We start from the raw sequence: 21,219 nt of genomic DNA, 5'->3' as shown, positions 1-21,219 counted from the left end.
GGGGAGGGGAGCCTGCTGCAAGGCTGCCCTCCCCCCCCCCCCCGGGCCGATTCTGGCCTCGGCTGGAAGGCAGGGCTGACGGGGTTACTTTTCCACGATGTAGTCCTCAAAGGAAGACTGGTGGGGAGGGTTACTTGGTCCTTCCGAGCACGAGAGGCCAGAAGGTGGCCCTGCTCTAGCCCCGATTCATGGCCGCCTCACTGGGGAGAGGCTCTCCTGGCTCTGGGAGGGGGAGAGAGGCCTTCGGTCTCCAGGGATGTTCCTGAAGGAGGAAGCGGCCACTCCCAAGAAAATGGCACTTGGGATCAGCAAGTCTGAAAAACCAACTCAGCTGTTTGCTCCCACACGAGAAGGCAACCTGAGCCTGCCGCCCAGCTGCCAGCCAGCGCCTTCAAAGAGACCCCCCGCACCCCTGCAACCCGACGCCCGGCCCAGCTGTTCCCAAGACCCCGCTTATCCCCCCCTTCCCCTTCTATTTTCGCTCAGCCGACTTTTCTAGGCACTTTGTGACCAAGGCCAAGGTGAAAAACAGATGTTGGCTGTGGAAGGGGCCTTGGAGAGCTCACGGGAGAAAAGGGGGAGGCCACAAGGCTTAGGCCGCTCCCCGGCTCTCGGCCGGCCGTGCTTCAGAGAAAGCTCGGCTCTGACCTCTGCACGAGCTTTCTGTAGTCTGGGTCAGCCACAAGCTCTCCAGACCAGGACGGCTCGGCCTCTGGCCCCGGACCCTCCATCTCCTCACTGCTCTCCCGGCTCCCCTCTGCCCCGCGAGGCGCGCCACGCGGCTCCAGGAAGGCCCCTCCGAAGGGCCCAGCTTGGCTCTCAGCACAGCCCACGCACCGATTCGGCTCTAAAGCCAGGCAGGGGCCTCAAAGAGGGCCCAGTGTCCTGGCAGGGCCAGCCTCAGACACGAAGACCCGAGCGGGAGCAGCTCCTACACTGCACATCTCCGCAGCCGGGCTCGCTGGTGTCCTGGGCCAGCACTCACACAAGACCCTCCATCTCCCGATCCCGGGAATTTCCTGGGGCGGCCCCCAATGCTGGCTCTCCCCATCTCCATCCCAGCTAAAACTCCGCCTTGTACAGGAAGCCTTCCAGCCCCTGGACATAGCTTCTGAGGGTTCCTCTCGAGCTGGCCCGTAGAGGGGCGCTTGCCGTGTCCCGAGAACGGCTGTGGTTCTGGGGGAGCACGGGCCACCTGCTGGCTTTGTCTGTACTCCCGGCGCCTAGCTGGGCCCGGACACAGCAGATGACTAATAAACGCCTCCTGCCTCGGCCCGTCTCCTCTCTTCTCCCATCTCCCCTCCCTTCGGATGATCTGTCCGAGGAGCTGTTCTCGGACGGGCTTTAGGCAACGCCTAAGGCCCAGGGTCCCTCGTCTCCACTTGGCCAAGGGCCTGCTGTGCTTAGATCCCGGGGTCTTAGGAGAGTGAGCGCTCCTGGGGACACACACAGCTTTCCCAAGTGGACCCTAGAAAACGGGGGTGCTTTACCCATGGGTGGTCTCTCTGGTCTGGACCGAAGTCAGCCAGAACTACAGAGTTTGGGTAGGGGACGGGACCCTCCCGGCAACGCCTGCCCTCACTCTGACCTCAGACAGAAGGCCGGCTTGGGAGAGCACCCAGAAGAGTACGCCCCGCCATGACTGCCCCTTGCAAGCACAGCCAGGGGGGTCGTAGACAATGAGGAGGCCCCCCGCTGCCACCTCCCAGGGCGGGCGGGCTGGCGACTGTTATGAAATGGAATGCAGGGCACGGCCAGCACGGGGGCCTCAGGCTGACGGCGCTGCCAGGCCAGCACGGGGGCAGGGGGGGCACGGCCAGGCACCCTACACCGGGTGCGCTCTCTGTCCGTCTGTCTGTCCCTCTCTGGCTCTTCCTACTCATGCAGTCTCACCTCCCTTTTCCAGAGGCAGACCAAGGCCTCAGCTGCGATGGCGGGGCTGGAGGGGCAGCACGCCGGGCCCCACAGCCCAGGAAAGTAGAAACTTGTTGAGTGGAAAGCCCAGTTGAGCTCTACCTTCCAGCTTTTCCTGAGAAAAAGCTGCTTTTCTGGGGTGGGGGTGGGCTGGGGAGGTGCGTTGCCTGGTTGGCACCAACACGGTTCAGCAGGCCAGCCAGCAACGGACGGCCATACAGGCTGCCCATGTGTGGGAGAGATGAGGAGGGGCGAGTCGCGGCCGGGCCCCTGAGCTCCATCTAGGCAAGGGGCTGGGACGTAGACCCGACTGCAAGGGTCCTGGGCTCCCCGGCTGGGGTTTGCAGGAGAGTGCTAGGTGGGGAAGGCAAGAGGGGGACAAGCTCTGGGCTAACGTTCTCTCCAGGAAGGTGGGGGGGACGGACAGTCACCCCAGGTCAGACAGTTGGCAAGGGGGGGTCGCCACTCCCACAGCCAGAGCAGGCTCCACAGAAGCCCATGCCAAAAGGCAGTTGTGGCTGCATCAAGGTTGGCTCAATCATCCTACAACCTGGGGAGCGGCCTGGGGGTGGGGAGAGAGGGATTCCAAACAAATGGGGGCATCTGATTCAAGCTGGGCTCCCTCCATTCAGTGTAAATCTTCTCCCTGGCTCGGCTTGTTTCCATGGTGACCTGACAAGTGAAATTTTCCATCTCTGATGCCAAATGCCTGTGGATGAGGCAGAGCCCTCCAAGGGTTACCAAATATAGACAAAACCCAACAGGCTCCCAGGGCCTGGCCAGGGATGGACTCATGGGTGGGAGCCTCCCTCTCCCCCATCTCTGGGGCCAAAGCTCGATTCTCCAGAGGCCGCCGGAGACAGTACAGCCTGGTGGGGGGGCCTAGTGCTAGGCCAGGCCCTGCCTTTCCTGTCTGGGGTGCCCCCTACAAGAGCCACTCTTTTTGGAATATGGCTGCCCTCAGCCCACTGCATTCTGGGAGCCGTGCTCACACTCAGCCGACTCCTGGCAAAGAGTCAGCAACCCCTGGGGGCCCCTCAGTAGCTTCCAAGACACGCCGTCTGGCCCCCACGATGCCAGCACTTCCGGCTGCCCCGAGAGGCAGGAGAATGGCTCGAGCTCGTGCTGCTGGTATTCGAGGGTCTCAAGGCTAGGAGGCCCTGTCTGGGGAACCAGAGGGCCTAGAGGGAGGCCTCCATCCTCCTGCCTGGAGGATCTTTTCTCTCACGGCCACTGCTGGGGCGGCCCCCATTTCTCCCCAAACCTCCCCTTTCCCTGACTCTATGATAACCTCTGACTTTTTGGATTCCACCACAGTCACGGCTCCATCAAAAGCTTGCTCTGAGCTGTTTGAGAAAAGCATTTCCAGGAGATGCTGATCTGCTAACCCCCATGGCTTCTGGCTATTTCCATTCCAGGAGGACCACGTGGTCAGCCTAACACCAGAAACCCTGGGCCTGGCGGCCCGCTTCTGCCCTGAACCAATAGTGCTGATGCGGAGGGGGAAGGAAGCCTGCCCTCTCCTCCAGGCCCAGCTTTTCGCAGGATGGGGGCCCCTGGGTGGGCTGGTCAGAGTGGGAGCCCCAGCCCCCCAAGAAGGCCCTGGGCAGAGGGAGCTGGGGAGGGACTTACTCAGTCTGCATGAGCTCTGGGTTGGGCACACACTGCAGTCGATGGGACAGGAGCTGGAAGGCACTGCTCTGAGGGAGAAGCATGAGCAGACCGTACAGGGCTTTGATCAGGTAGGGGTTGTTCTTCACGTCCAGCAGCTGGAGGCGCAGATCTGAGGGGGAGCGAGAAAAGGAAGATCTAAGCAAACCGGGTCTCTACTCTTTGGCTCTGGCTGGGTGCCCTGTCCTCCCCCCACCCCCTTCTCTGTCCAGGCCTCGAGGTCAAAGCCCCTGAGTGGGGAGGAGGACCGGGAGCGGTTTCTCCTCCTTCTTCCCACACGAAGCTGGGAGAGCAGTCTCCTTGCCCATCACCAGCACAAACATCCTCCTTGCACCAGGGTTCCCTCGTGCCCCTGGGATGAGGGGAATCTACCCGACTCTGCTCTGTTGCAAGGCTTGTCACATCATGTTCTTGAGCTCAGTCCTGACAGGGCAACAAAAGACTAGCCCTGTTCTATCTAGAAGACACAGGGTCATGGGGAGATTCTCTCTCCTTTCCTTTCCACCTGAAGGACCCACCCATCTTTCCTGTCTTAGGCCCTCATCCTCAGGAAGGACAGATGTCTGAGGTGGGAGGAAAAGCAAGCCAGGGACTTGGCTATTTTCCTCTGACAAACTGATGTTTTACAGAAAGAATTGTATCTTGGCCTGAAACCCAGAGCAGAGAAGGGGATCTGGCCCTTGGCTCCCCACCAAACTGACGGTAGGGTCTGGTTCATGTGCTGATTCACTCCCTCTTTCCCAGGTGCCCAGCTACTGCCCTCACAAGAGGGTTTGATGCTTGTACAGATTTCTGTGTCTGCTCTCGCACGTGCCAGCACGGCAGAGCTATAAATAGGGTGATCTGGGGAGAAATGCAGTGGATTAGGACAGCTTGAAGGGAGGACAGAATGGAAAAATGCTTTCATATTTGGCTAAACACTCTCCCTCCCTCCCTCTCTCCCTTTCTCTCTCTGTGTGAGCATCTGGCCTCTAAGTGTAGAGGAAGTTAGCTGGTGGATGCTTCTGGATATCAGACTGAAATCACACTCCAACATGCTGCCTCTCTTAAGACTTCCCAGGTTGGGAAATCCCCCCTATGTTAACAGAAGGTGGGGGAGAATGGAGATGAACCTGGGGCCTCCCCATTGGTCTGTTTCTAAAAGAGTGGCATCAACAGTGCCCAGTCTAAGCTTGAGTTTTGGGGGTCACCTCTGGAAGAGAAGAGTAACCAATTTCCCAAAAGGCTGGGGCTGCTCAGAGGACAGAGGGCCTTTCCTTATCAGTGAACACAAGAGAGTCTAAGGCAAGGCAGATTTTCCTTCTTAGAAGCTGACACTTTGGTTCTACCCTGGATGAGCAAATCTGATTTGGCCTCTTGCTCCCTGAAACAGCATTTTTTTCTGGGGTCCCCCCTCGGAGGACAGCCTGCAATATTTCACTTGCAGCAGCACTCCCTCCAATGATTTCCATGACAGCAACCAGTGCAAATCCAAGATCACTGCCTGTGCCCCTAGGGGAATGCCAGGCCAAGAGGAAACATGGAGTAGAAAGGGCTGCTAGATGAATACTGGAGAACTACCTTTTTAATGGTGGGTGAAGGCAGCAATGAACCTGAGGCTATATGCTTACCACCACTTGCTCAGATGCCGGCTGGTCCTCTGCTCTGGCCTGGCCTTTCATGGTGGGGATAAGAGGTAGCTGGGCCCGTGCTCTGGAGCCTGGGAGTTAGTTCTTAGTTGCCACAATAAGAGGAGCTCTTCTCCCCACGAGGTGACCTTCAGCTGCTATTGAAGGTGTCTCCACATGGCTAGCAGGAGGAAGGGTTCTTTTCTTTTCTTTCTTTTTTTTTAAACCCATACCTTCCCATCTTAGATTCAAAACTGAGTATTGGCTCTAAGGCAGAAGAGCATTAAGGGCTAGACAATGGGGGTTAAGTGACTTGCCCAGGGTCACACAGCTAGGAAGTGTTTGTGTCAAGATTTGAACCCAGGATTTTCTGGGTCTATGCATGGAGCCACCTATCTGCCCCTAGGAGGAAAGGTTCTTTAAACCATCCATTTGGCCCAGCTGCACTGGGGCTATAAGTCTTAGTGATGTTTCTAGAAAGTTCTAGTTCAGGATTTTTCCTTCCTCAGAGTGATGGGATGCTTGGACTCTTCAGGCTAACCCCAGAGGAGATAATCACTCACCTGCTGATTTTTCTTTAAACATCTTGTTCAACTAGTTCCTGTCTTTAGCAAGCATTTGGCATTTAAGACAACAACAAAAAGCAGCATCATCTTTGTCCCATCAGCTAGTGAGCTCTGTGAAGCAGGGCTGACTTACGCCTCTTAGCATCTCTAGGGCTGTACCCAGTAGGTGCTCAGTGGCTTGTTTTTTTAAACCGATGACAATGGCTCTCCCCAAAGTTCTGGAGGATGGTGGTTGTGTGTTCATATCTACGAGACTAGGTGCCCACCGCCTTGTACCAAATCTGCCGGTGCGGAAGGAGAATGACCCGGCTTTTTGAGGCCTGGATCAAATCTGAGCCTCAGTGGGCTGTGATCCCTGGCAAAAGAAGGCCAGAAGGGAAGAGATGAAGCCCCTTGGGAGAAGCGGTTGTTAACTCATCCTTCTGGGAAAAAGGGTCTCTCTCTGTTTCCATGGCACTGATCACTGTGGCAGCCTACTGATGATGCAAGCCAGCCACATGAATGGGAGAGGCGTGGAAGCAACAATCTCCCCATCTCTACATTCAGAGCTTTATTCTCCAGGGGAGCAGGGAGACCAAGAAGAGCATCCATCTCTACCGGCTGGGGCAGAGAGCAGGGCGGGGGGAAGGCAAAGCGCGCAGGCCCCGTACTACTCCAGGGCATGTGTTTCTAGCCACACTGTAAACACATATGTTTTTAAAGCAGTGTCTCCTCCAGCATGGGAGGTGTGAGCATTTCTAAGCCAAGCTGCTCTCCCCACTGGCTGCCATGCTCACGAGGCCTGCGTTAGTAATTATAATTACTTCTGCTCTGTGCCCAGCAGACGAGACTGCCTCTTCCTCCTCTAGGTGATCTGGATACCAACAGGACAGTAGAGGGCTCTTAAGGGAGCAGGTAAGACCCTGGGAGATGGGAAAGGTTGTATCAGGAAACCCTGGCTACCAGGGGGAAGGGCTGAAAGAGTTCCCCCAGAGCTTAGGGGGTGAGGCTAAGCCCATCCCAAGAGGGGATGCAAAGAGACTCCTTAACTAGACCCATTTCACAGTTGGGGATGATCCAAGTTACACCCTCAGGACTGACCTGGGTATAACAGACCATCACATGCCCTCCTCTGGCTGTATATGGAGGACGTATGTTCTGAACATGTCCATTTCCAAAGGGCTTGGCTGGGGTCCCCTCTGGACCCCCTTGGTTGTCTCCTTCAGTTTGCTCTTTCCTTCCACGAGAAGCCTTACGGATTGATTTCTCTCCTCGCTCATGCCTGTTCTGTGCCAGCTCCAGGCTCCATCCCCCCTGAGCTGACAGCTCATCTCGGTGGTGGCATCTAGCTCTGCCCCCTACACAATCAGAGGCTCTACAAAGGTCCTGGCTTGCCCCTGGCAGAAAGACACATAACTTCTGCTCTATTTACTTGTAGAGCTGTTCTTTGAGGAAGAAGAGGGGCCCACCACCAAGACACCCGAGCACATACGAACGCACTTCTCCAATGCTCTTACATGTGAAAATTGGACACTCAATCAGTTGCACAAGCTTGTCCACTTCAGTGAGAAAATCCACGGTGACCTCCAGATCTCCACTGGACATTTAGTCAAGGAAAGAGAATTTTAATCCAAAAGGTACCTTACTGGGATGATGGAAACAACATGGAGTCCCACAGATGCCAGGCCTAGACAGAATCCTTTTGATTCAAACCTGGGTGCCGAGCGGCCAGTCATTAGGATTCATTCTGACACTCTCCTGCTCTGGGCTGGGGTCAGAGGGGAGGGGGAGGCTGTCCAGGAAGAGCCTGGCTCACAAGGCAGTACACAGAACAGAACCAAAGGGTTCCAATCTTCTCCCTAGCTCAGACTCTCCCTTTGGGCTTGGTTCCCACGTGCAGAGCCAGGTTCTACCAACATGGGAATGGAATTTCTTTTTCATTCGGTCTCTTCTGCTCTTAATGAAAAGCAGGCCAAGCTTTCCTGCCCCCCACAAGTGAACTTTGCTTCCGCTTCCCCAGCTTTCTCCTTTCTAGCCTGCCTGGGTTCTGACAGGGCCTTATCGGTGGCAGCCCGGTTTCCCACTGCCTCATGGACTCGATGATGTAGGAGAGGGGAAAGCAGTGGGAGGCCCTACACGCAGGGCAGACGAACACCAGAGACTTGTGTAGCGGTCACTGCTGTCACTGTCCCTTGGGCCCGTTGCTCTTCAGGCCGGCAGAGGTTGGCGGGCAAGGAGCACTTGGCGAGGGTGTACAAACCCCTCTCTGTGGATGAAAAGGCACGAGAGAGCCCTGAGCTCTGCCCAGGGAAGGATCCATTTGAGGTGTGCCTGCCTCTTCCCAAGGTAACCCAGAGCCGTCCCGTCTGTGGCACTCTTCCCACGTCCCTCCTCTGCCAGCTCCCCACCCCCAGTGGAGCTCAGCATCCAGGGCCCCGGCAGCTGTGGAAAAGGATACAACTTCTGGATGAGGTCGTAGGCATGCTGGTAGTTTTGGGTAAGGAAGCAGAGGGACACTGTGGTGACCGGGTTGTGGCACCAGGACCGGTACAGGCAGCAAAACAAGCTCTGGCTCTCCTGCGAGAGAGAGAGTGATTGAGAAGGGAGCTGGGCAGGGCAGGGCAAGTGCCAGCGAGGCCCAGAGGCAATGCTCACGGCTCTCTCAGGCCCCATCATCATGGCTCTGCCCCCAGCACCAAGAGGGAAATGACCTGCGGCTGAGGCCAGGCTGGAAGGAAGACCTCTCATTTACTTTGGCTTTTTGGCCTTCAGCAGAGTATGCTAATTGGTTCCCCTGGACCCTGTGTTGGGAAGCTGGCTGGCTCAGGGAGGAGCACAGGGAGCTGGAGGCCAGGCCTTCTCCCAGCAGTGTCCCACCTGGGCTCTCCCCTAAGCACCCACCACATGAAACCAGTTCCTCCTATTGCCTCTCAGGTCTTCCAACCCTATGCAGAGGGTCATGCAAAGGCTGAGCCTGAGCTGGAGGGAACTTCTACCCCAAGGGAAAATTCTTGAGGAATTTGCAAGTGTCTGGAAATAACCACAGTGATGATGGCTAGGGCGAATCTCCAGCTCCTTCCAAGAAGTCCAGGGCAGTTTACAGATATGGGCTTGTTTGTCTGTAAGTTGATGTGAGTCAAATTCTGTGAACCTTGCTATTTGGAAGGTAAGAGATGAGGCTTAGAAAGGGGGGGTGAGGTCTCTGAGGTCACCCCGCATCTGGAGCTGAGATGACCTGGTGTGTCTAGTGAATTCTATTCTAGTCATGAGGCTTGTGCTTGCCCTCACCAGGTCTATCGGCTTCACCTGCTGCCTCTCAATCTCTTATGCCAAATGCCTGGACTCTGGGCACATCCCGAGGACCCGACCTCTCTGCCTGTCCCTACTTTTTCCCAAATTAATGGCCCCCAGATTATATTCTCTCCTAATCCACAATATTTAGCTTCTTCCTCCCTGCTAAACTTGGGACAAGGCATTCTGGGCTCTTTATGGGACTCTAAACTCTGCCAAAGAAAGCCTGTGGGAGAACACTGTGGTTATAGCTGGGGAGACTTGCAATCTCTTTCCTGCTTTCTCCAACCACCCTGAGTCAGAGTCATCAGATGGAATCCAACTTGTCCTTGGAGACAGAGAGGCAACATGATACCCCAAGCTCTATGCTCTGATTCCTGTGTACAGATGTATGCAGCTGTTGAGGAAAAAGGGATGGGGACACTGACCCCTGCTCCTCTGTCCTGGACAATCTCCCTCTCACAAATGTAAAGTGTTTGAAAGGTCTGGCTGGTCCCTGGACAGAAAGCCTCTTAAAAGCATGGTGGCTGGATCTTAAGTTGGACTTGTCAGCCCCTAGAATTCTCCACTCAAGGAGGCAAAGTTCGCCCCAGCTCACTCAACTACAAGAAAGACCTCAGAGAAGACTGCAGTCATTTTGCAATGCCATCTAGATTCTTTCTCAACCTGGCCTATGGAGAAAACCATCAAGGGTGCATTTCTTTTTTTAAACTGAGGGGTACAGGAGCAGCTAAGTGGCTCAGTGGAAAAAGTATGAAGCCTGGAGTTGGGAGGTTTTGGATTCAAATCTGGCCTTGGATACTCCCTAGCTGTATGACCTTGGCAAGTCATTTAATCCCCATTTTCCCAGCCCTTATTGCTCTTCTGCTCTGGAACCAATATACAGTATTGATTCTGAGAAGGTAAGGGTTAAAAAAAAAAGGCCAGAAAGTAAGAGTTAAAACAACAACAACAACAACAGACAAAAAAAAAATAAAACCTGAGGGGTTTGGTGGGGAAGGAGAGAGGGGCATGGGAAGTTGGAAGGGTTGTGATTCCATTCCCATGAACATAAGGCAAGAATCCTAAAATCTCCTATAAGCATATGGACTGGTAAAAGATAAGGCTGGAAACCCAGAGGTGACCTGCTCCTAAGATGGGAGAATTTCATGACTTTCCTAGGGAGATTCAAATTGAATGCTAAGTTAGCAAGAAATTCTAAATGAAAATTCGTTTTACTCCCAATGGTCTTGGGGGTTAGAAGTGGAAGGGAATGAGGAATATGAGCAGGGGTTGGGTTAGTAAATTTCTGTACTTATTTGAAGATTAGATTATATGCTTCATGGCAAAGGGAAGAGGCTTGGTGGAGTGTCCTTGGGGATGAAGTACCAGAGTCTTCAGGTCTTTGAGCTGATTTCTTAGCTGGAAGAGCTCTGTGGAGGTCAGTAAGATAGTGTTGAGGGTGTGAACCATTGTTGAGGCAAATTTGAGGTCTTCTTCTCGGAGAAGGATGTCAGCCATGGAGTGGAAGATGTTCTCTGCATTCAACAGTAGACACAGTTGCCTGTACAAGACAGAATAAAACACTCAGGGTTAGGCGACTAGGGTGGGCAAGTCCCAAGGAACCCTGGGAATCCTCCCATATTAACCCTGAGGGCTCTTCACTTCTTTCTTCTTCCTTATCTCAGTCAGACTGGTCAAGGTACTGGGGAGAACTCGTCCATCTGAGGGTCAGCAGAGGAGCATTCCTGGTGAGGTAGGGCTGGCACTGTTTTTGTTCTTTGTGTGACTATCACTGAGCTGGACTCAGGGGGCTTGTTTAAACAAGCAGAGAGCCAAAAAGAGGCTGGATTCCATTCTTTCCAACAAGCCTCACCTTTGCTACAGATCCAGGAGTGTAACACCCACATCTTGCCCTCATTAACTCTCAAAAGCCCCAAAAGGCTAGAGGCCAAGGGCAAGTCTTGTTGGGGCTATGCTGGACTCATTAACTATCTTCTCTGTTAAAAACTCAGAAGTAAACAGTATCTGAGGCAGAATCTCCAGAGGGACCCTCAGGGTACCATCCATCATATTTACTTGCTTGGCTGCTGGAGAGCAGAGACAGAGCTCAGACAACTAACTAGGACTGAAGGAAAGCTTCTTGTTGGGAAGGACTAAGAAACATGGTAGGAAGGCAGGGGCTAAAGACAGGAGGTAACCTAGGACTGGCCAGGTACATATTAAGAGAAAAGAAACACTGGAAAAGGCAGGTGGAGAAGGTAGATGTCCAAAGGAGATTACTCAGAAAAGAAACTAGAGGAAAAAAAAAAAAGAAACTAGAGAACGGTTGATCTCTATGTCTTTTAGAAAAAGAGAAGATGAGAAAAAAGTAACGAAGGGGGAAAATTATGTGGACTAAAAAGAAATCTGGAAAGACTTTTTTGACAGCATGGAAAACAAAACCAAGCAAAATGAAACCCAAAGAATGGGGCATCTATTAGCATTGATCACACAAAGAAAAATGAGGGAAAATATCCAGAATCCTGGGGAGTATTCCGGGGGAGAAGCTGAAAAAGAGGGAGGGCAATTTTAAATGCAAGTAGTTTTAAAGCACATACCATTATCTGTAAGGTGCTAATTGCTATTTCTAATAAAGTATAACATTAAAAAAAAGAAGCCAAAAAGTAAATAAGAATTTACTATTTCCTAGCTGCCAGGAACTATGTTAAGGGATGGTGATACAAAGAAAGGCAGAATCCCTGCTCTCAAAGAGTTTACAAAAGGAAGTTTCCCAAAGTACTATAGGAAAGTCAGATGGAGTAGGGGCAACAAAGCTCAGGAAGCAGCTGCTAAAGGCTTTCTCTTCCTTCCCCCAATCTGCTCTTAAACCACATGGAAGCCAAAAAGACCCCAAAATCTCCATATGGGAGCACCTTTCAATTGGGGTCCACCCCTCCATAACTTTTCCAAATTAGGGTCCAACATCTAAGTCCTCTCAAGAAGTCTCTATCATCTAATATAGAACCTAAAAACCAAAATTCAGCTCTGAGTGGAGGGGCCTGTCTGCAACAGGGCTGGAAGTGTTGAGCCAAAGCTGCCTTTTTTGTGGTGGCCTTGCAACTGAATGATATAGGTTGGGGGCCACCACCCGCCCCCCTTCTTCATTCTATCCTGCTGCTTAGCAGCATCCAAGCTCTGCCAAAATCCCCATCTGAATATAAGCTGAGGCCTTGCTGCCAGCCTGGTTTTGATTAGCTGGAGGGTTGGTTTTTGTTTTTTGTTTTTGGTGGCACTAGGAAAATCCTAGAGCATTTGGTAATGGAGAAATAGGGTAACATCTCCAGGACCCAAACCACCAAGTAGCAAACAGACAGGCTGCCTCGATCCCATTCCAACCCTCTGCTATGGATCCAGCAGAAGGGGGAAGAAACCAAACAGAAATGAAAAGAACACTGATGAAGTGCCTGGAGTTTGCCATCTGAAGGGGTTCTGAGATTCTTCTGCCAGTAGCACAATGGCTACCAACCCCTCCTCCCAATAATTCTCCCCCTCCCCACCCCCCATCAGCACTCTCCTGCCATAAGTACTTTGTGATCAAAGGTATGGGTAGAAAGGCAAAAGGTACTAGTTATTAGAACTCCCAAACTCACGTGGTCTTTTATAAGTGGTAACTACTCATACTTGTGGTCTCTAGAGACTGAGAAGGCAGCCCATGCCTGTGATGGGCCCAGGTCAGAGTTACAGCCATCCCAGCTATTGACCTGCCTCTGGGCAGCTGAGGCAGCAGAACGCTGGCTCCAAAGAAGGTCTAGGTCACTCTGGACTCCAAGGCTCCCTAAGCTGGGGTGTGGATGGTGGGGTTTTGTGCTTTGGGAGCTTCAGAGACCAGGAGAGGTAAGTTATTATCTTTTGGGTGAGCCTCATCCTTTAGTGAGAAAACTGAAGCTGCTGAGCTCTTCCTTCTTCCCCACTCCAGACTCAGGCCCCCATAGAATCCTTTACTTTTGCCAAGCCTAATCCGTGCACTTGTTCCCTTGATTCTGCCCCTGATGTTTTCTCTAGGAGTGTCTCCCGTGGACCAATTGCCTTATCATTGGCTCCTTCCCTACAAACAGGCCCTGGTGTCCTTTTTCCTTAAAAAAAACTTTCCTTTGACCCCACCATTCAGCCAAGCTGTCATCTTACAGTTCATCTCTTTCAAGACAAACTCCTATAGAGAGCTGGTGAGCCTTGCTGCCTCCTTTTTCTTCTTGATTTCTTCTGTTCTGACCTCTGACTCCATTGCTTACTACTCTCTGGGAAGTTAACTGCTAAATTCTGTGAGCTCTCCTGAGTGCCCACCCTGCCTGACCACACAGTAGCCTTGACACTTTCAGCTAGACTCTGTGCAAAGCCTCTCTCCCTCCCTTGATTTCCGGGCCAGGGCACTATCTTGGTTCTTCCTCTTAACTGTCTCATCACTTCTCAGTCTCCTTGATTCATCTTCCTCTTCCAGTCCAATAAGTGGGGTGTGTCCCCAAGAAGTTCTATCTTGGGATTTTTTTTCTTTATCAGGTCTCCTGGTTTTGATGATCATCTCTATGCAAGTGATTCCCAAATCTACATAGGGTGCCTCAACAGTCTGAAAGCAGTTTCAAACTACTAGAGCTTAAAACTGCACTAAGACTTTGGGGACATCCTGTATTTCCACCACCTAATCTCTCCTGAACTCCAGGCTCTGAATGCAAATAGCCTGATGGCCATCTCCACGTGGATGTTCCATCAAGATCTTAAGTTGAAAGAGACTGAATGATAATTCTCCCCAAACCCATTTATCTTCTGAAATAGAATTCTGCTGATGGCACAACTGCCCTTCTGATCACCCAGGATCACAATTTGGGAGTCATTTCTGAATCTTCCTTCTCAATCCCCAGATCCAGTTACTAAGTCATACTGCTCTTTCTTCATCTCTGGCATCGATCTCTTCTCTACTCACAAAGCCTCTACCCTAGTTCACTTCCTTTTCACCTCTTGCCCAGGTTTCTGGATTGGTTTCTCTGACTCTAATCTGTTCACAAAGATGCCAGAAGGAGTTTCCAGAAACATACATTTGACTATGTAAGCCCTACTAAAACCAAAACTAGAACCTTCAATGGCTTCCTCTTAACCCAGGCTAAAATAAAAAATCCTCAGTCTAGCCTTTAAAACCCTCCCCACCCTGGCTACCACTATCTTCTCCAGTCATTTGGTATTTTTCCCCTTCATCCACTCTCCAATCTGGCCATACTCCCCTGTTGGCTGTTTCACATATGGAAGAATCCACCTCTTGCCTCTGTGCCTTGGTATTATAAGCCATACATGGAGAATTCTCTCTCTGCCCTCCTCTCTTTTCCTTTCCTTTCTCTCCCTCTCTCTCCTCTTCTCCCCCACACTCCCTGCCATACAGAATCCCTCCGTGCATAGCTCAGGAATGGTCTCCTATATGTCTCCCCTGGGCCCCCCAGTAATTCCTTTTCCTGAAAACTCTTTTGTGTTACGTCGTATTTACTTATACATGAATACATTCAGTGCCTCTCCCCTTCCCCCCAGCAGACTGTCAGCTCTTTGAGGGCAGAGACTAGCTTGTTTTTATCTCTGCCAGCTTGGCTCCTAGTGGAGGAGTTCCAGGCAGAGTAGTTGTTTCATGTATATTAATGCAATGAACAGAAAAGGAGATGGATGTTAGAGGCAAGAAACACCCAAGGCTGAGATGAGGAACTGGCCAGTGAAGCAGAGAAAACAAGGGGGACACAAAACAAGTTCTCAAGTCTCCCACAGCCCTTCCCAAGGCTCTTCTTCAGGTTGAATATTCCCAGTTTCTTCCAGTGATTTAGGTTTGAGATGTTCCCTCCTGCCTCCTGGTCCTGGTCGCCCTCCTGACAGTGCTCTAAGTGATGACTAGAACTGAGCCCAATACTTCAAGAAGGCCATTGCAAAGAACTGGTCTTTTAGAAAGAAAGGTATTCTGGTTTCTTCTTCTTTTTAAGGCAAATGGGGTTAGGTGACTTGCCCAGGGTCAAGCTGTTAGGAAGTGTCTGAGGCCAGATTTGATCTTAGGACCTCCAGTCTCCAGGGCTGGTTCTCTATCCACGGAGCCACCTCATTGCTCTACTGATTTCTCCTTAAAAGCTTTCTGATCATTCTCAGGTCTTGTAAGCTTGACCTTCCACAAAGCTGTGTCTGTGGAATTATGGTTTCAAAGTATATAGGAGGGCCAAACTAAAGAAGAAAGGGGAGCGGATCTTGGGAAGGGGGAACAACTGGTCAAACACACATGCTCCCTGCAGCTGCCACTCTTCCTGCGATGAGATCCAACAGCTGAAGCTGTCACCGAGGCATGCCATGCTACAATCACATACCAGTGACACGGGACACCTGGAGCAGCTGGACTGGGTATGGGAGAGCACAGAGGGTTTCCATTTGGTGCCTGGGAATGAGCACCACAACCCAAGTCTTGCAAATAAGGAAAGAAATAAGCAGACCCACGGCATATCTGGATTTCAAAGTCTCTCAAGATATTATTGGAAACAAGGTGGAAAAATGGTGGCTGGGTAATCCAGTCAGGTGAGCTGATGGCTGGTTAAACAATTGAATTCAGAGAACGTTGATTATTGAAGTGTCCTCAGCTTTAGTCTGTCCAACTGTCTGAAGTGATGTGAATGAAGACATGGAAGGCACGCTGATCAGACTTGCAGATGAGTAAGTGCAAAGAAGGTCAGCTAACCCATGGGTGACGGTCATCACAGTTCTATATTATCTCCTTGGCAGGCAACAATGAGCTAAGATGGGATTTAACAGGGGCTAAATACAGTGTCTTGAATTCAGCTTAGAAAACTATCAGGTGGGGGGCAATCTGGCTTAATAGTTCAAATGAAAACAAGCTAAATGTGAGCCAAAAGGATGAGTGGCTACCACAAGGACAGCTACACGTGTGGTGTGCATTGCTAATAGGATGCTGTCTGGGATCAAGGATATAGTAAGTCCCAAAGATTGGATCCCATTTGAAGTATCAGGCTCAGTTCTAGGCATCACTTGGAGCACTGTCAGGAGGGTGACGAGGAGGGGGAGAGGGAATGTCTCAAACCTAAATCATAGGAAGAAACTGGGAATATTCACCCTGAAGAAGAGCTTTAGGAAGGGCTGTGGGAGACACGAGGACTGTCTTGAGACACATCTGAAGGGCCATCACCAGAGGAGACATAAAAAGAAGCAGGCTTGATTCACTGTAAGAACAAACTTTAGCTCTCAGAGGTGCTCTCATGTGGAATGGATGGCCCTATGAGGGGGCGAGCTACAAAGTATTTAAGAAGTTCAATGACCATCTCAGAGATGCTAGAGGGGATTCTTACTTGGGTTAGAAGCTTGGATTAGTATAGCTAACGTTCCTTCCAAATCAATTCACCAGTGATTAAGTAAGGTTCAGGACAAAGGATAGACTGTACCATAGAAGAAGCACAGAATAAAGGAAAGAGAAGTTGGCCAGAGTGATCAGGGAAAAGAGGAGGGGGCTGGTGGAATGATATGCTCCAGACCCCAGTGAGAGAGGGCCTATCCTTGCTGTAAGCCTGTTTCTGTACCAGCAAACCCAGAAACCACACCAGAAAGCAAGAATTAATCTCACAACAGTCCAATGCCCAAAAGCGGGTCCACCCAGTCCTTCTTGCCACACCTCCCACTCTTCCCTCAACTCTCCCTGGGAAGGGAAGAAAACTATCAGAAGACAAATGACCACATCTCTGAGGGTCTCTGGGGAATTAAAATAATTTATGAAGCACCCACTATGTGTCAGGCACCATGCTAAATGTTGGGAATACAAAGAATAACCCCCAAATCCAAGGGGTCCCTGCTGACCAGGAGCTCACAGTGTAATGGGGAAGACAGCATGCAAACAACTACAGGATACACGGGAGAAAATCTGAGGGACCCTGGCATGAAAGGAATGAGAAAGGATTCTTGTGGAAGGGAGGCTTTGGCTGGGACTTGAAGGAATCTGGGGAAGCCAAAAAGATGGCAACAAGGAGACAGAGAAATGGGGGACAGCCCGGGAAAACATATGTGGGTGGGAGACAAGGGTGCTAAGTGAGAGGGGCAAGCAAGGGAGCTGGCATCACTGGATAGAAGAGTGCATATATGGAGAGTAAGGGATTCTAAATAGGGGCTAGAATTCCTATTCTAAAGTGTAGTAGGGTTTGGTTTATAATACAAGCTGGTTATTGATCCCAAATGGCATGTTATTCTTTGTTGCTGTTTTTTTTTAAACTCTTATCTTCTATCCTAGTAAGGACTGTAAGACAGGAGAGTGGCAAGGGTGAGGCAACTGAGGTTGACTTGCCCAGGGTTACATAGGTAGGAAGTATCTGAGGTCACATTTGAACCCAGGACCTCCTGTCTCCAGGCCTGGGACCCTCCCCACTGTGTGACATTTTACTTTTACACCTCACCTGGTCAAGCCAAGTCCAAGGCTGCACAACCCAAAGTATTATATCCCTGCCTCTTTGGAGAGAGCCAGCAAGGGTACAAAATGCCAATTCGTCCTAAGGGGTTCTGAGCATGTGTTTACTTGATACCCTACAAAGAATTACAATTCTTCGCACATCAAGCTTCCCAGAGAGGATTCTCTCTCTGTGTGCTCCACTTATTAAAAAACCACAACAGGGGAGGAGAAGAAGGAAGAAAGAAACAGCCATTCGCAGCTGGCAAGAGCTCTTCCTGTCCTTCACCTCCTCCCTCCACCAAGCTGGTTATTAGAATTCTCAGGATACTAATCACTTCCCTTTGTTTGTTGCTGACTGCTGAAAGAAACTATGGCTGCCATGTTGATAAAAAGATTGAAAAGTTCATCTGATTTCACCAGAATAGTACCTTGGGGGTAGGGAGGGGGGGTGTCCAGAGCTTGCTGGAGGGTTTTGGTAGCTAATAACGACCCTCAGGATCTCAGCTGGGAGCTGGCTTGTTCATAGCCTCCTGGAACTTCATATGTCACCTGGAGCTGGAGAAGTGGGGCTCAGTGGGGACAGTTCTGATGGGACTGGGGAGAAGGTAACACCTCCCTGATCATGGAATGGCAACAGCATGGAACCTACAGCTAGAACAATGACATGCACCAAACAGATTGTACACAGGAAGGGAGGGCATGTGAGAAAGTGTCCAAGACCATAGACTTTGGGGTGCCCCAAAGAACCAACTGGAGAAATTCCCCATCTGAGTTTAGAGAAGATGGAGAAAAGGATCCTTTTTCACGTAACGAAGGGGCCTATAAGAAGAACAGATCTAAAGATCTAAGTATTGCTATATCATCATCTCTCCAAGAAGCTCTGTCAGGTTCTGCAAGCTCAGGATCAATAATGGAATCAAGATGGCAATCATTAAACATTTACCTGTTTTTTAATATATATATATATATATATGTACATATATATATACACACACACACACACATATATATGTCTGTCATTAAACAATGGTCTGGGAAATTCTTCAGAATGAAGTATGGTGGGGCGATGGGCAAACAACACAAAAGATTCTGGGGAGAAGGGAAGCAGATAAGAGGACCAGTCACTATTCTTTGGAGTGTCCTTCTCTGCTTGCTCTGTGCCCCAAGAGTGGGTGAGCATAAGGGCAGAACTCTACTGCAGGTATCCAAGAGTAGAATAAGGGTATTAATGTGGCCTCTAAAAAAATGGAGATATCATGGGGTCCCTTCAGCATAGATTCAGCTGGTGAGATGCACTGGTTTATTGTCCCCTTTCACACAGACCCCCAGGCTCTGATAGAATTTCTGTTTCCAGCCCACTGTGGCTGTGTTGGTCAGAGGTTCCTCCTGCATTTGCCTGGCTTATTGTTAGAATTCGATGGATTGTTTCTGACCTGGAGGTAAGGGAGTAGAAGGATGGAAGATGGCAGCCTCCCTCTGATTCTGTCGCCATAAAGAGAATTCCTAGGTGGTTCCATCCAAGGTCTCATGCTGTAGAGGTCCCCAAGAGGTTCCCCCAAGTCTCTGTCCCTCAAATGTACCCAGTAAGGACAGGCCTGGCAGGGCACTAGAGAGGAGGTGCATTTTAGAGCATCGGCCTGGTTCAAGGCTGCCTGCTGCAGGAAGAGAATCAACCACCTGCTCTTTTTGGCAGCATTTCTCTCCAGGCCTTCTTTATAGAGTGCTCTTCTTCTAAGAGAGTGGAACACTAAAAACCAGAGGAAGAAACTTCCAGGTGGGGCTTTCTTGCCTTACCTACCTCTAAGTCAATACACATAGTACTTACAGACTTTTATCAGCTCATTCAGATTGTTTCCTCCCAAAGAGCTCTGAATCAACATGTGGTCATGGATCTATGGAAATTGGCAGAAAAAAGCGGAAAACAAACGCTATCAAGGGATGATGAACTAATGAAAAGGAGAAGCTGTAAGGCTTCTCTCACTACTCTACTTGTGATCTTGCCTCAAGTTTGAGGAAAGTTCTATTTCCTGGAAGTTCTGCATGCTTTTCTTCATATCCAGCCATGAAGAAGGGGAAGCAGATAAACTCGGATAGGATCAAGGTGGGCTTCAGGTGTTATCTCCAAAACTATGTGGACAAAGCTACATTTTGATCTATCAGCAGAAAGCCATGGCAAGTAAATCTCAATTATCTGGACAACCTATGATTCCTGCCCTTTTTTCAATGAAAAGAAGGAAATAAGTATTTGTTAAATGCCTACTGTGTGCTCAGCACTGGTGCTTCACAAATATTATCTCATTTGATCCTCAGAATAACTCCAGGAGGTAGGAGGTATAATGATCCCCATTTTACGGTTGAGAAAACTGAAGCAGACAAGGTTAAGTGACTTGCTCAGGATCACAGAGTTATTAAGTATCTGCTGCTGGATTTGAATTCAAGTCTTTCTGACACTGGCCCAACAGTCTATTGTGCCACCTAGCCACCTCTAGGCAATTTGATTTCTCCCTACCTGCTGACCTTCTTTCTTCAAGATCTTCTACCCTAATACTCCTATAATTTCTCTACCCCTTGACATGGCATTCTTGTAGAAAGAAAAAGAGTCTCAGGGGTACTCTGTCTCAGGGAGGCTAAAGAGGCCTGGTGCTGCCCTTGGGAACAAATGCCACACAGGCTTTTTGCCCGTGGTTGCCATAGCGATGCTTTGGTTCAGACTTTAAGGAGGAGCCTCTCATGGAGGCCAGCTGCCCAGCAGCAAAGGAGACCAATATAGATTTTCTCATAAGGTTTCTGGACTGACCAGGAAGAGCTGTGGAAGAGATGAGAAGAAGAACAGAGACTCAAACCACAGGGAGGGATAACAGGGAATGTGCTATTGGGAGGACAGCTTGGACACTGGATAGCACTGGGCAGTTGGCCTCACTCTTGCTGGTCTGGGCCAGGAGGTAGAGGCCTTACCTGATGTTACCTGCCTGAGGGGATATAACATACAAAATGCCACTGTTATTTCTGGACCAACTCAGGCCCCTTGGCTGTTAGTATCTCTGGTAATTAGGAATGCTCCCCTGTGGCCATGTGGCACACAGAAAACTTCCCCCACCTCTCCAAAGACAGGATTTACAAAGAGACCAAGGCCAGGAAACTGCTATCACCCATCAAGGGCGGTCTGGCATGCTCAATCAGCATTCCCAAAGGGGCTGAGCAACATGATGAGTCTCTTTTGGATTTCTTTCCATTCTCTGTTCTCCAGCTTCTATCACCAAGTAAGGACAGAATCAGAAGTCTTTTCCAGGTCTGTTGTTATTGTTATAACATGAAGACCAGATCATAGAGGTTGGATCTGAAATGGAGCTAATCTAAATTTGTTTAGAATCAACCAGCCAACTTTCAGTCTGTCTCTCTCCTTTTTCATTTATTTTCCTCCCCCAGCTCTGGCCAAAAGGGCCTTTCCAAACAAATGATAAAACCCAGAAGCAGATGATGTGTTTGACACAGCGAAGGGAAGTTGGAGCAGAGTCTCTGGGAAGAACACAGGAAGGGGGTGGAAAGGCCTGGGAGTCCAGAAGCACTTAAGCGACTTCAGAGAAGCTGCCAGACCTTGGGGAGAAATGATGTAGGGAAAACTATCCTTTGGCAACTTAAGGGATGCCTTACCTATACCATATTGGAGGTATGATGTAGGCTCACAACCAGTTTATGGGAAAAAGAGGTTGTTATGAAAGACAGACATAAGGCCCTCTGATTCACTTTCTTGCTGGACATAATCTGAATTCTCTACTTG

General features: G+C 50.3%; 1 protein-coding gene across 1 annotated transcript in view; it reads right to left on the bottom strand.

Annotated features, from left to right (window-relative positions):
• Positions 1-3,542: 3,542 nt before the first annotated feature.
• The window catches only part of VAC14 (VAC14 component of PIKFYVE complex), a 119,091-nt gene continuing 101,414 nt past the window's right edge, over positions 3,543-21,219 (bottom strand). The window contains exons 15-18 of the mRNA XM_044663097.1: positions 10,397-10,571; positions 8,196-8,314; positions 7,255-7,334; positions 3,543-3,697 (exon numbers count right to left, since the gene is read on the bottom strand). Coding sequence (XP_044519032.1) covers positions 3,543-3,697; positions 7,255-7,334; positions 8,196-8,314; positions 10,397-10,571 — 529 coding nt within the window. The remainder of the gene's footprint in view (positions 3,698-7,254; positions 7,335-8,195; positions 8,315-10,396; positions 10,572-21,219) is intronic.

Source organism: Gracilinanus agilis, chromosome 2 (assembly GCF_016433145.1).
Source record: "Gracilinanus agilis isolate LMUSP501 chromosome 2, AgileGrace, whole genome shotgun sequence".
NCBI classification, from domain to species: domain Eukaryota; kingdom Metazoa; phylum Chordata; class Mammalia; order Didelphimorphia; family Didelphidae; genus Gracilinanus; species Gracilinanus agilis.
The sequence above is the reverse complement of the archived record's forward strand: the minus strand, read 5'-3'. Positions and strand labels throughout refer to the sequence as shown.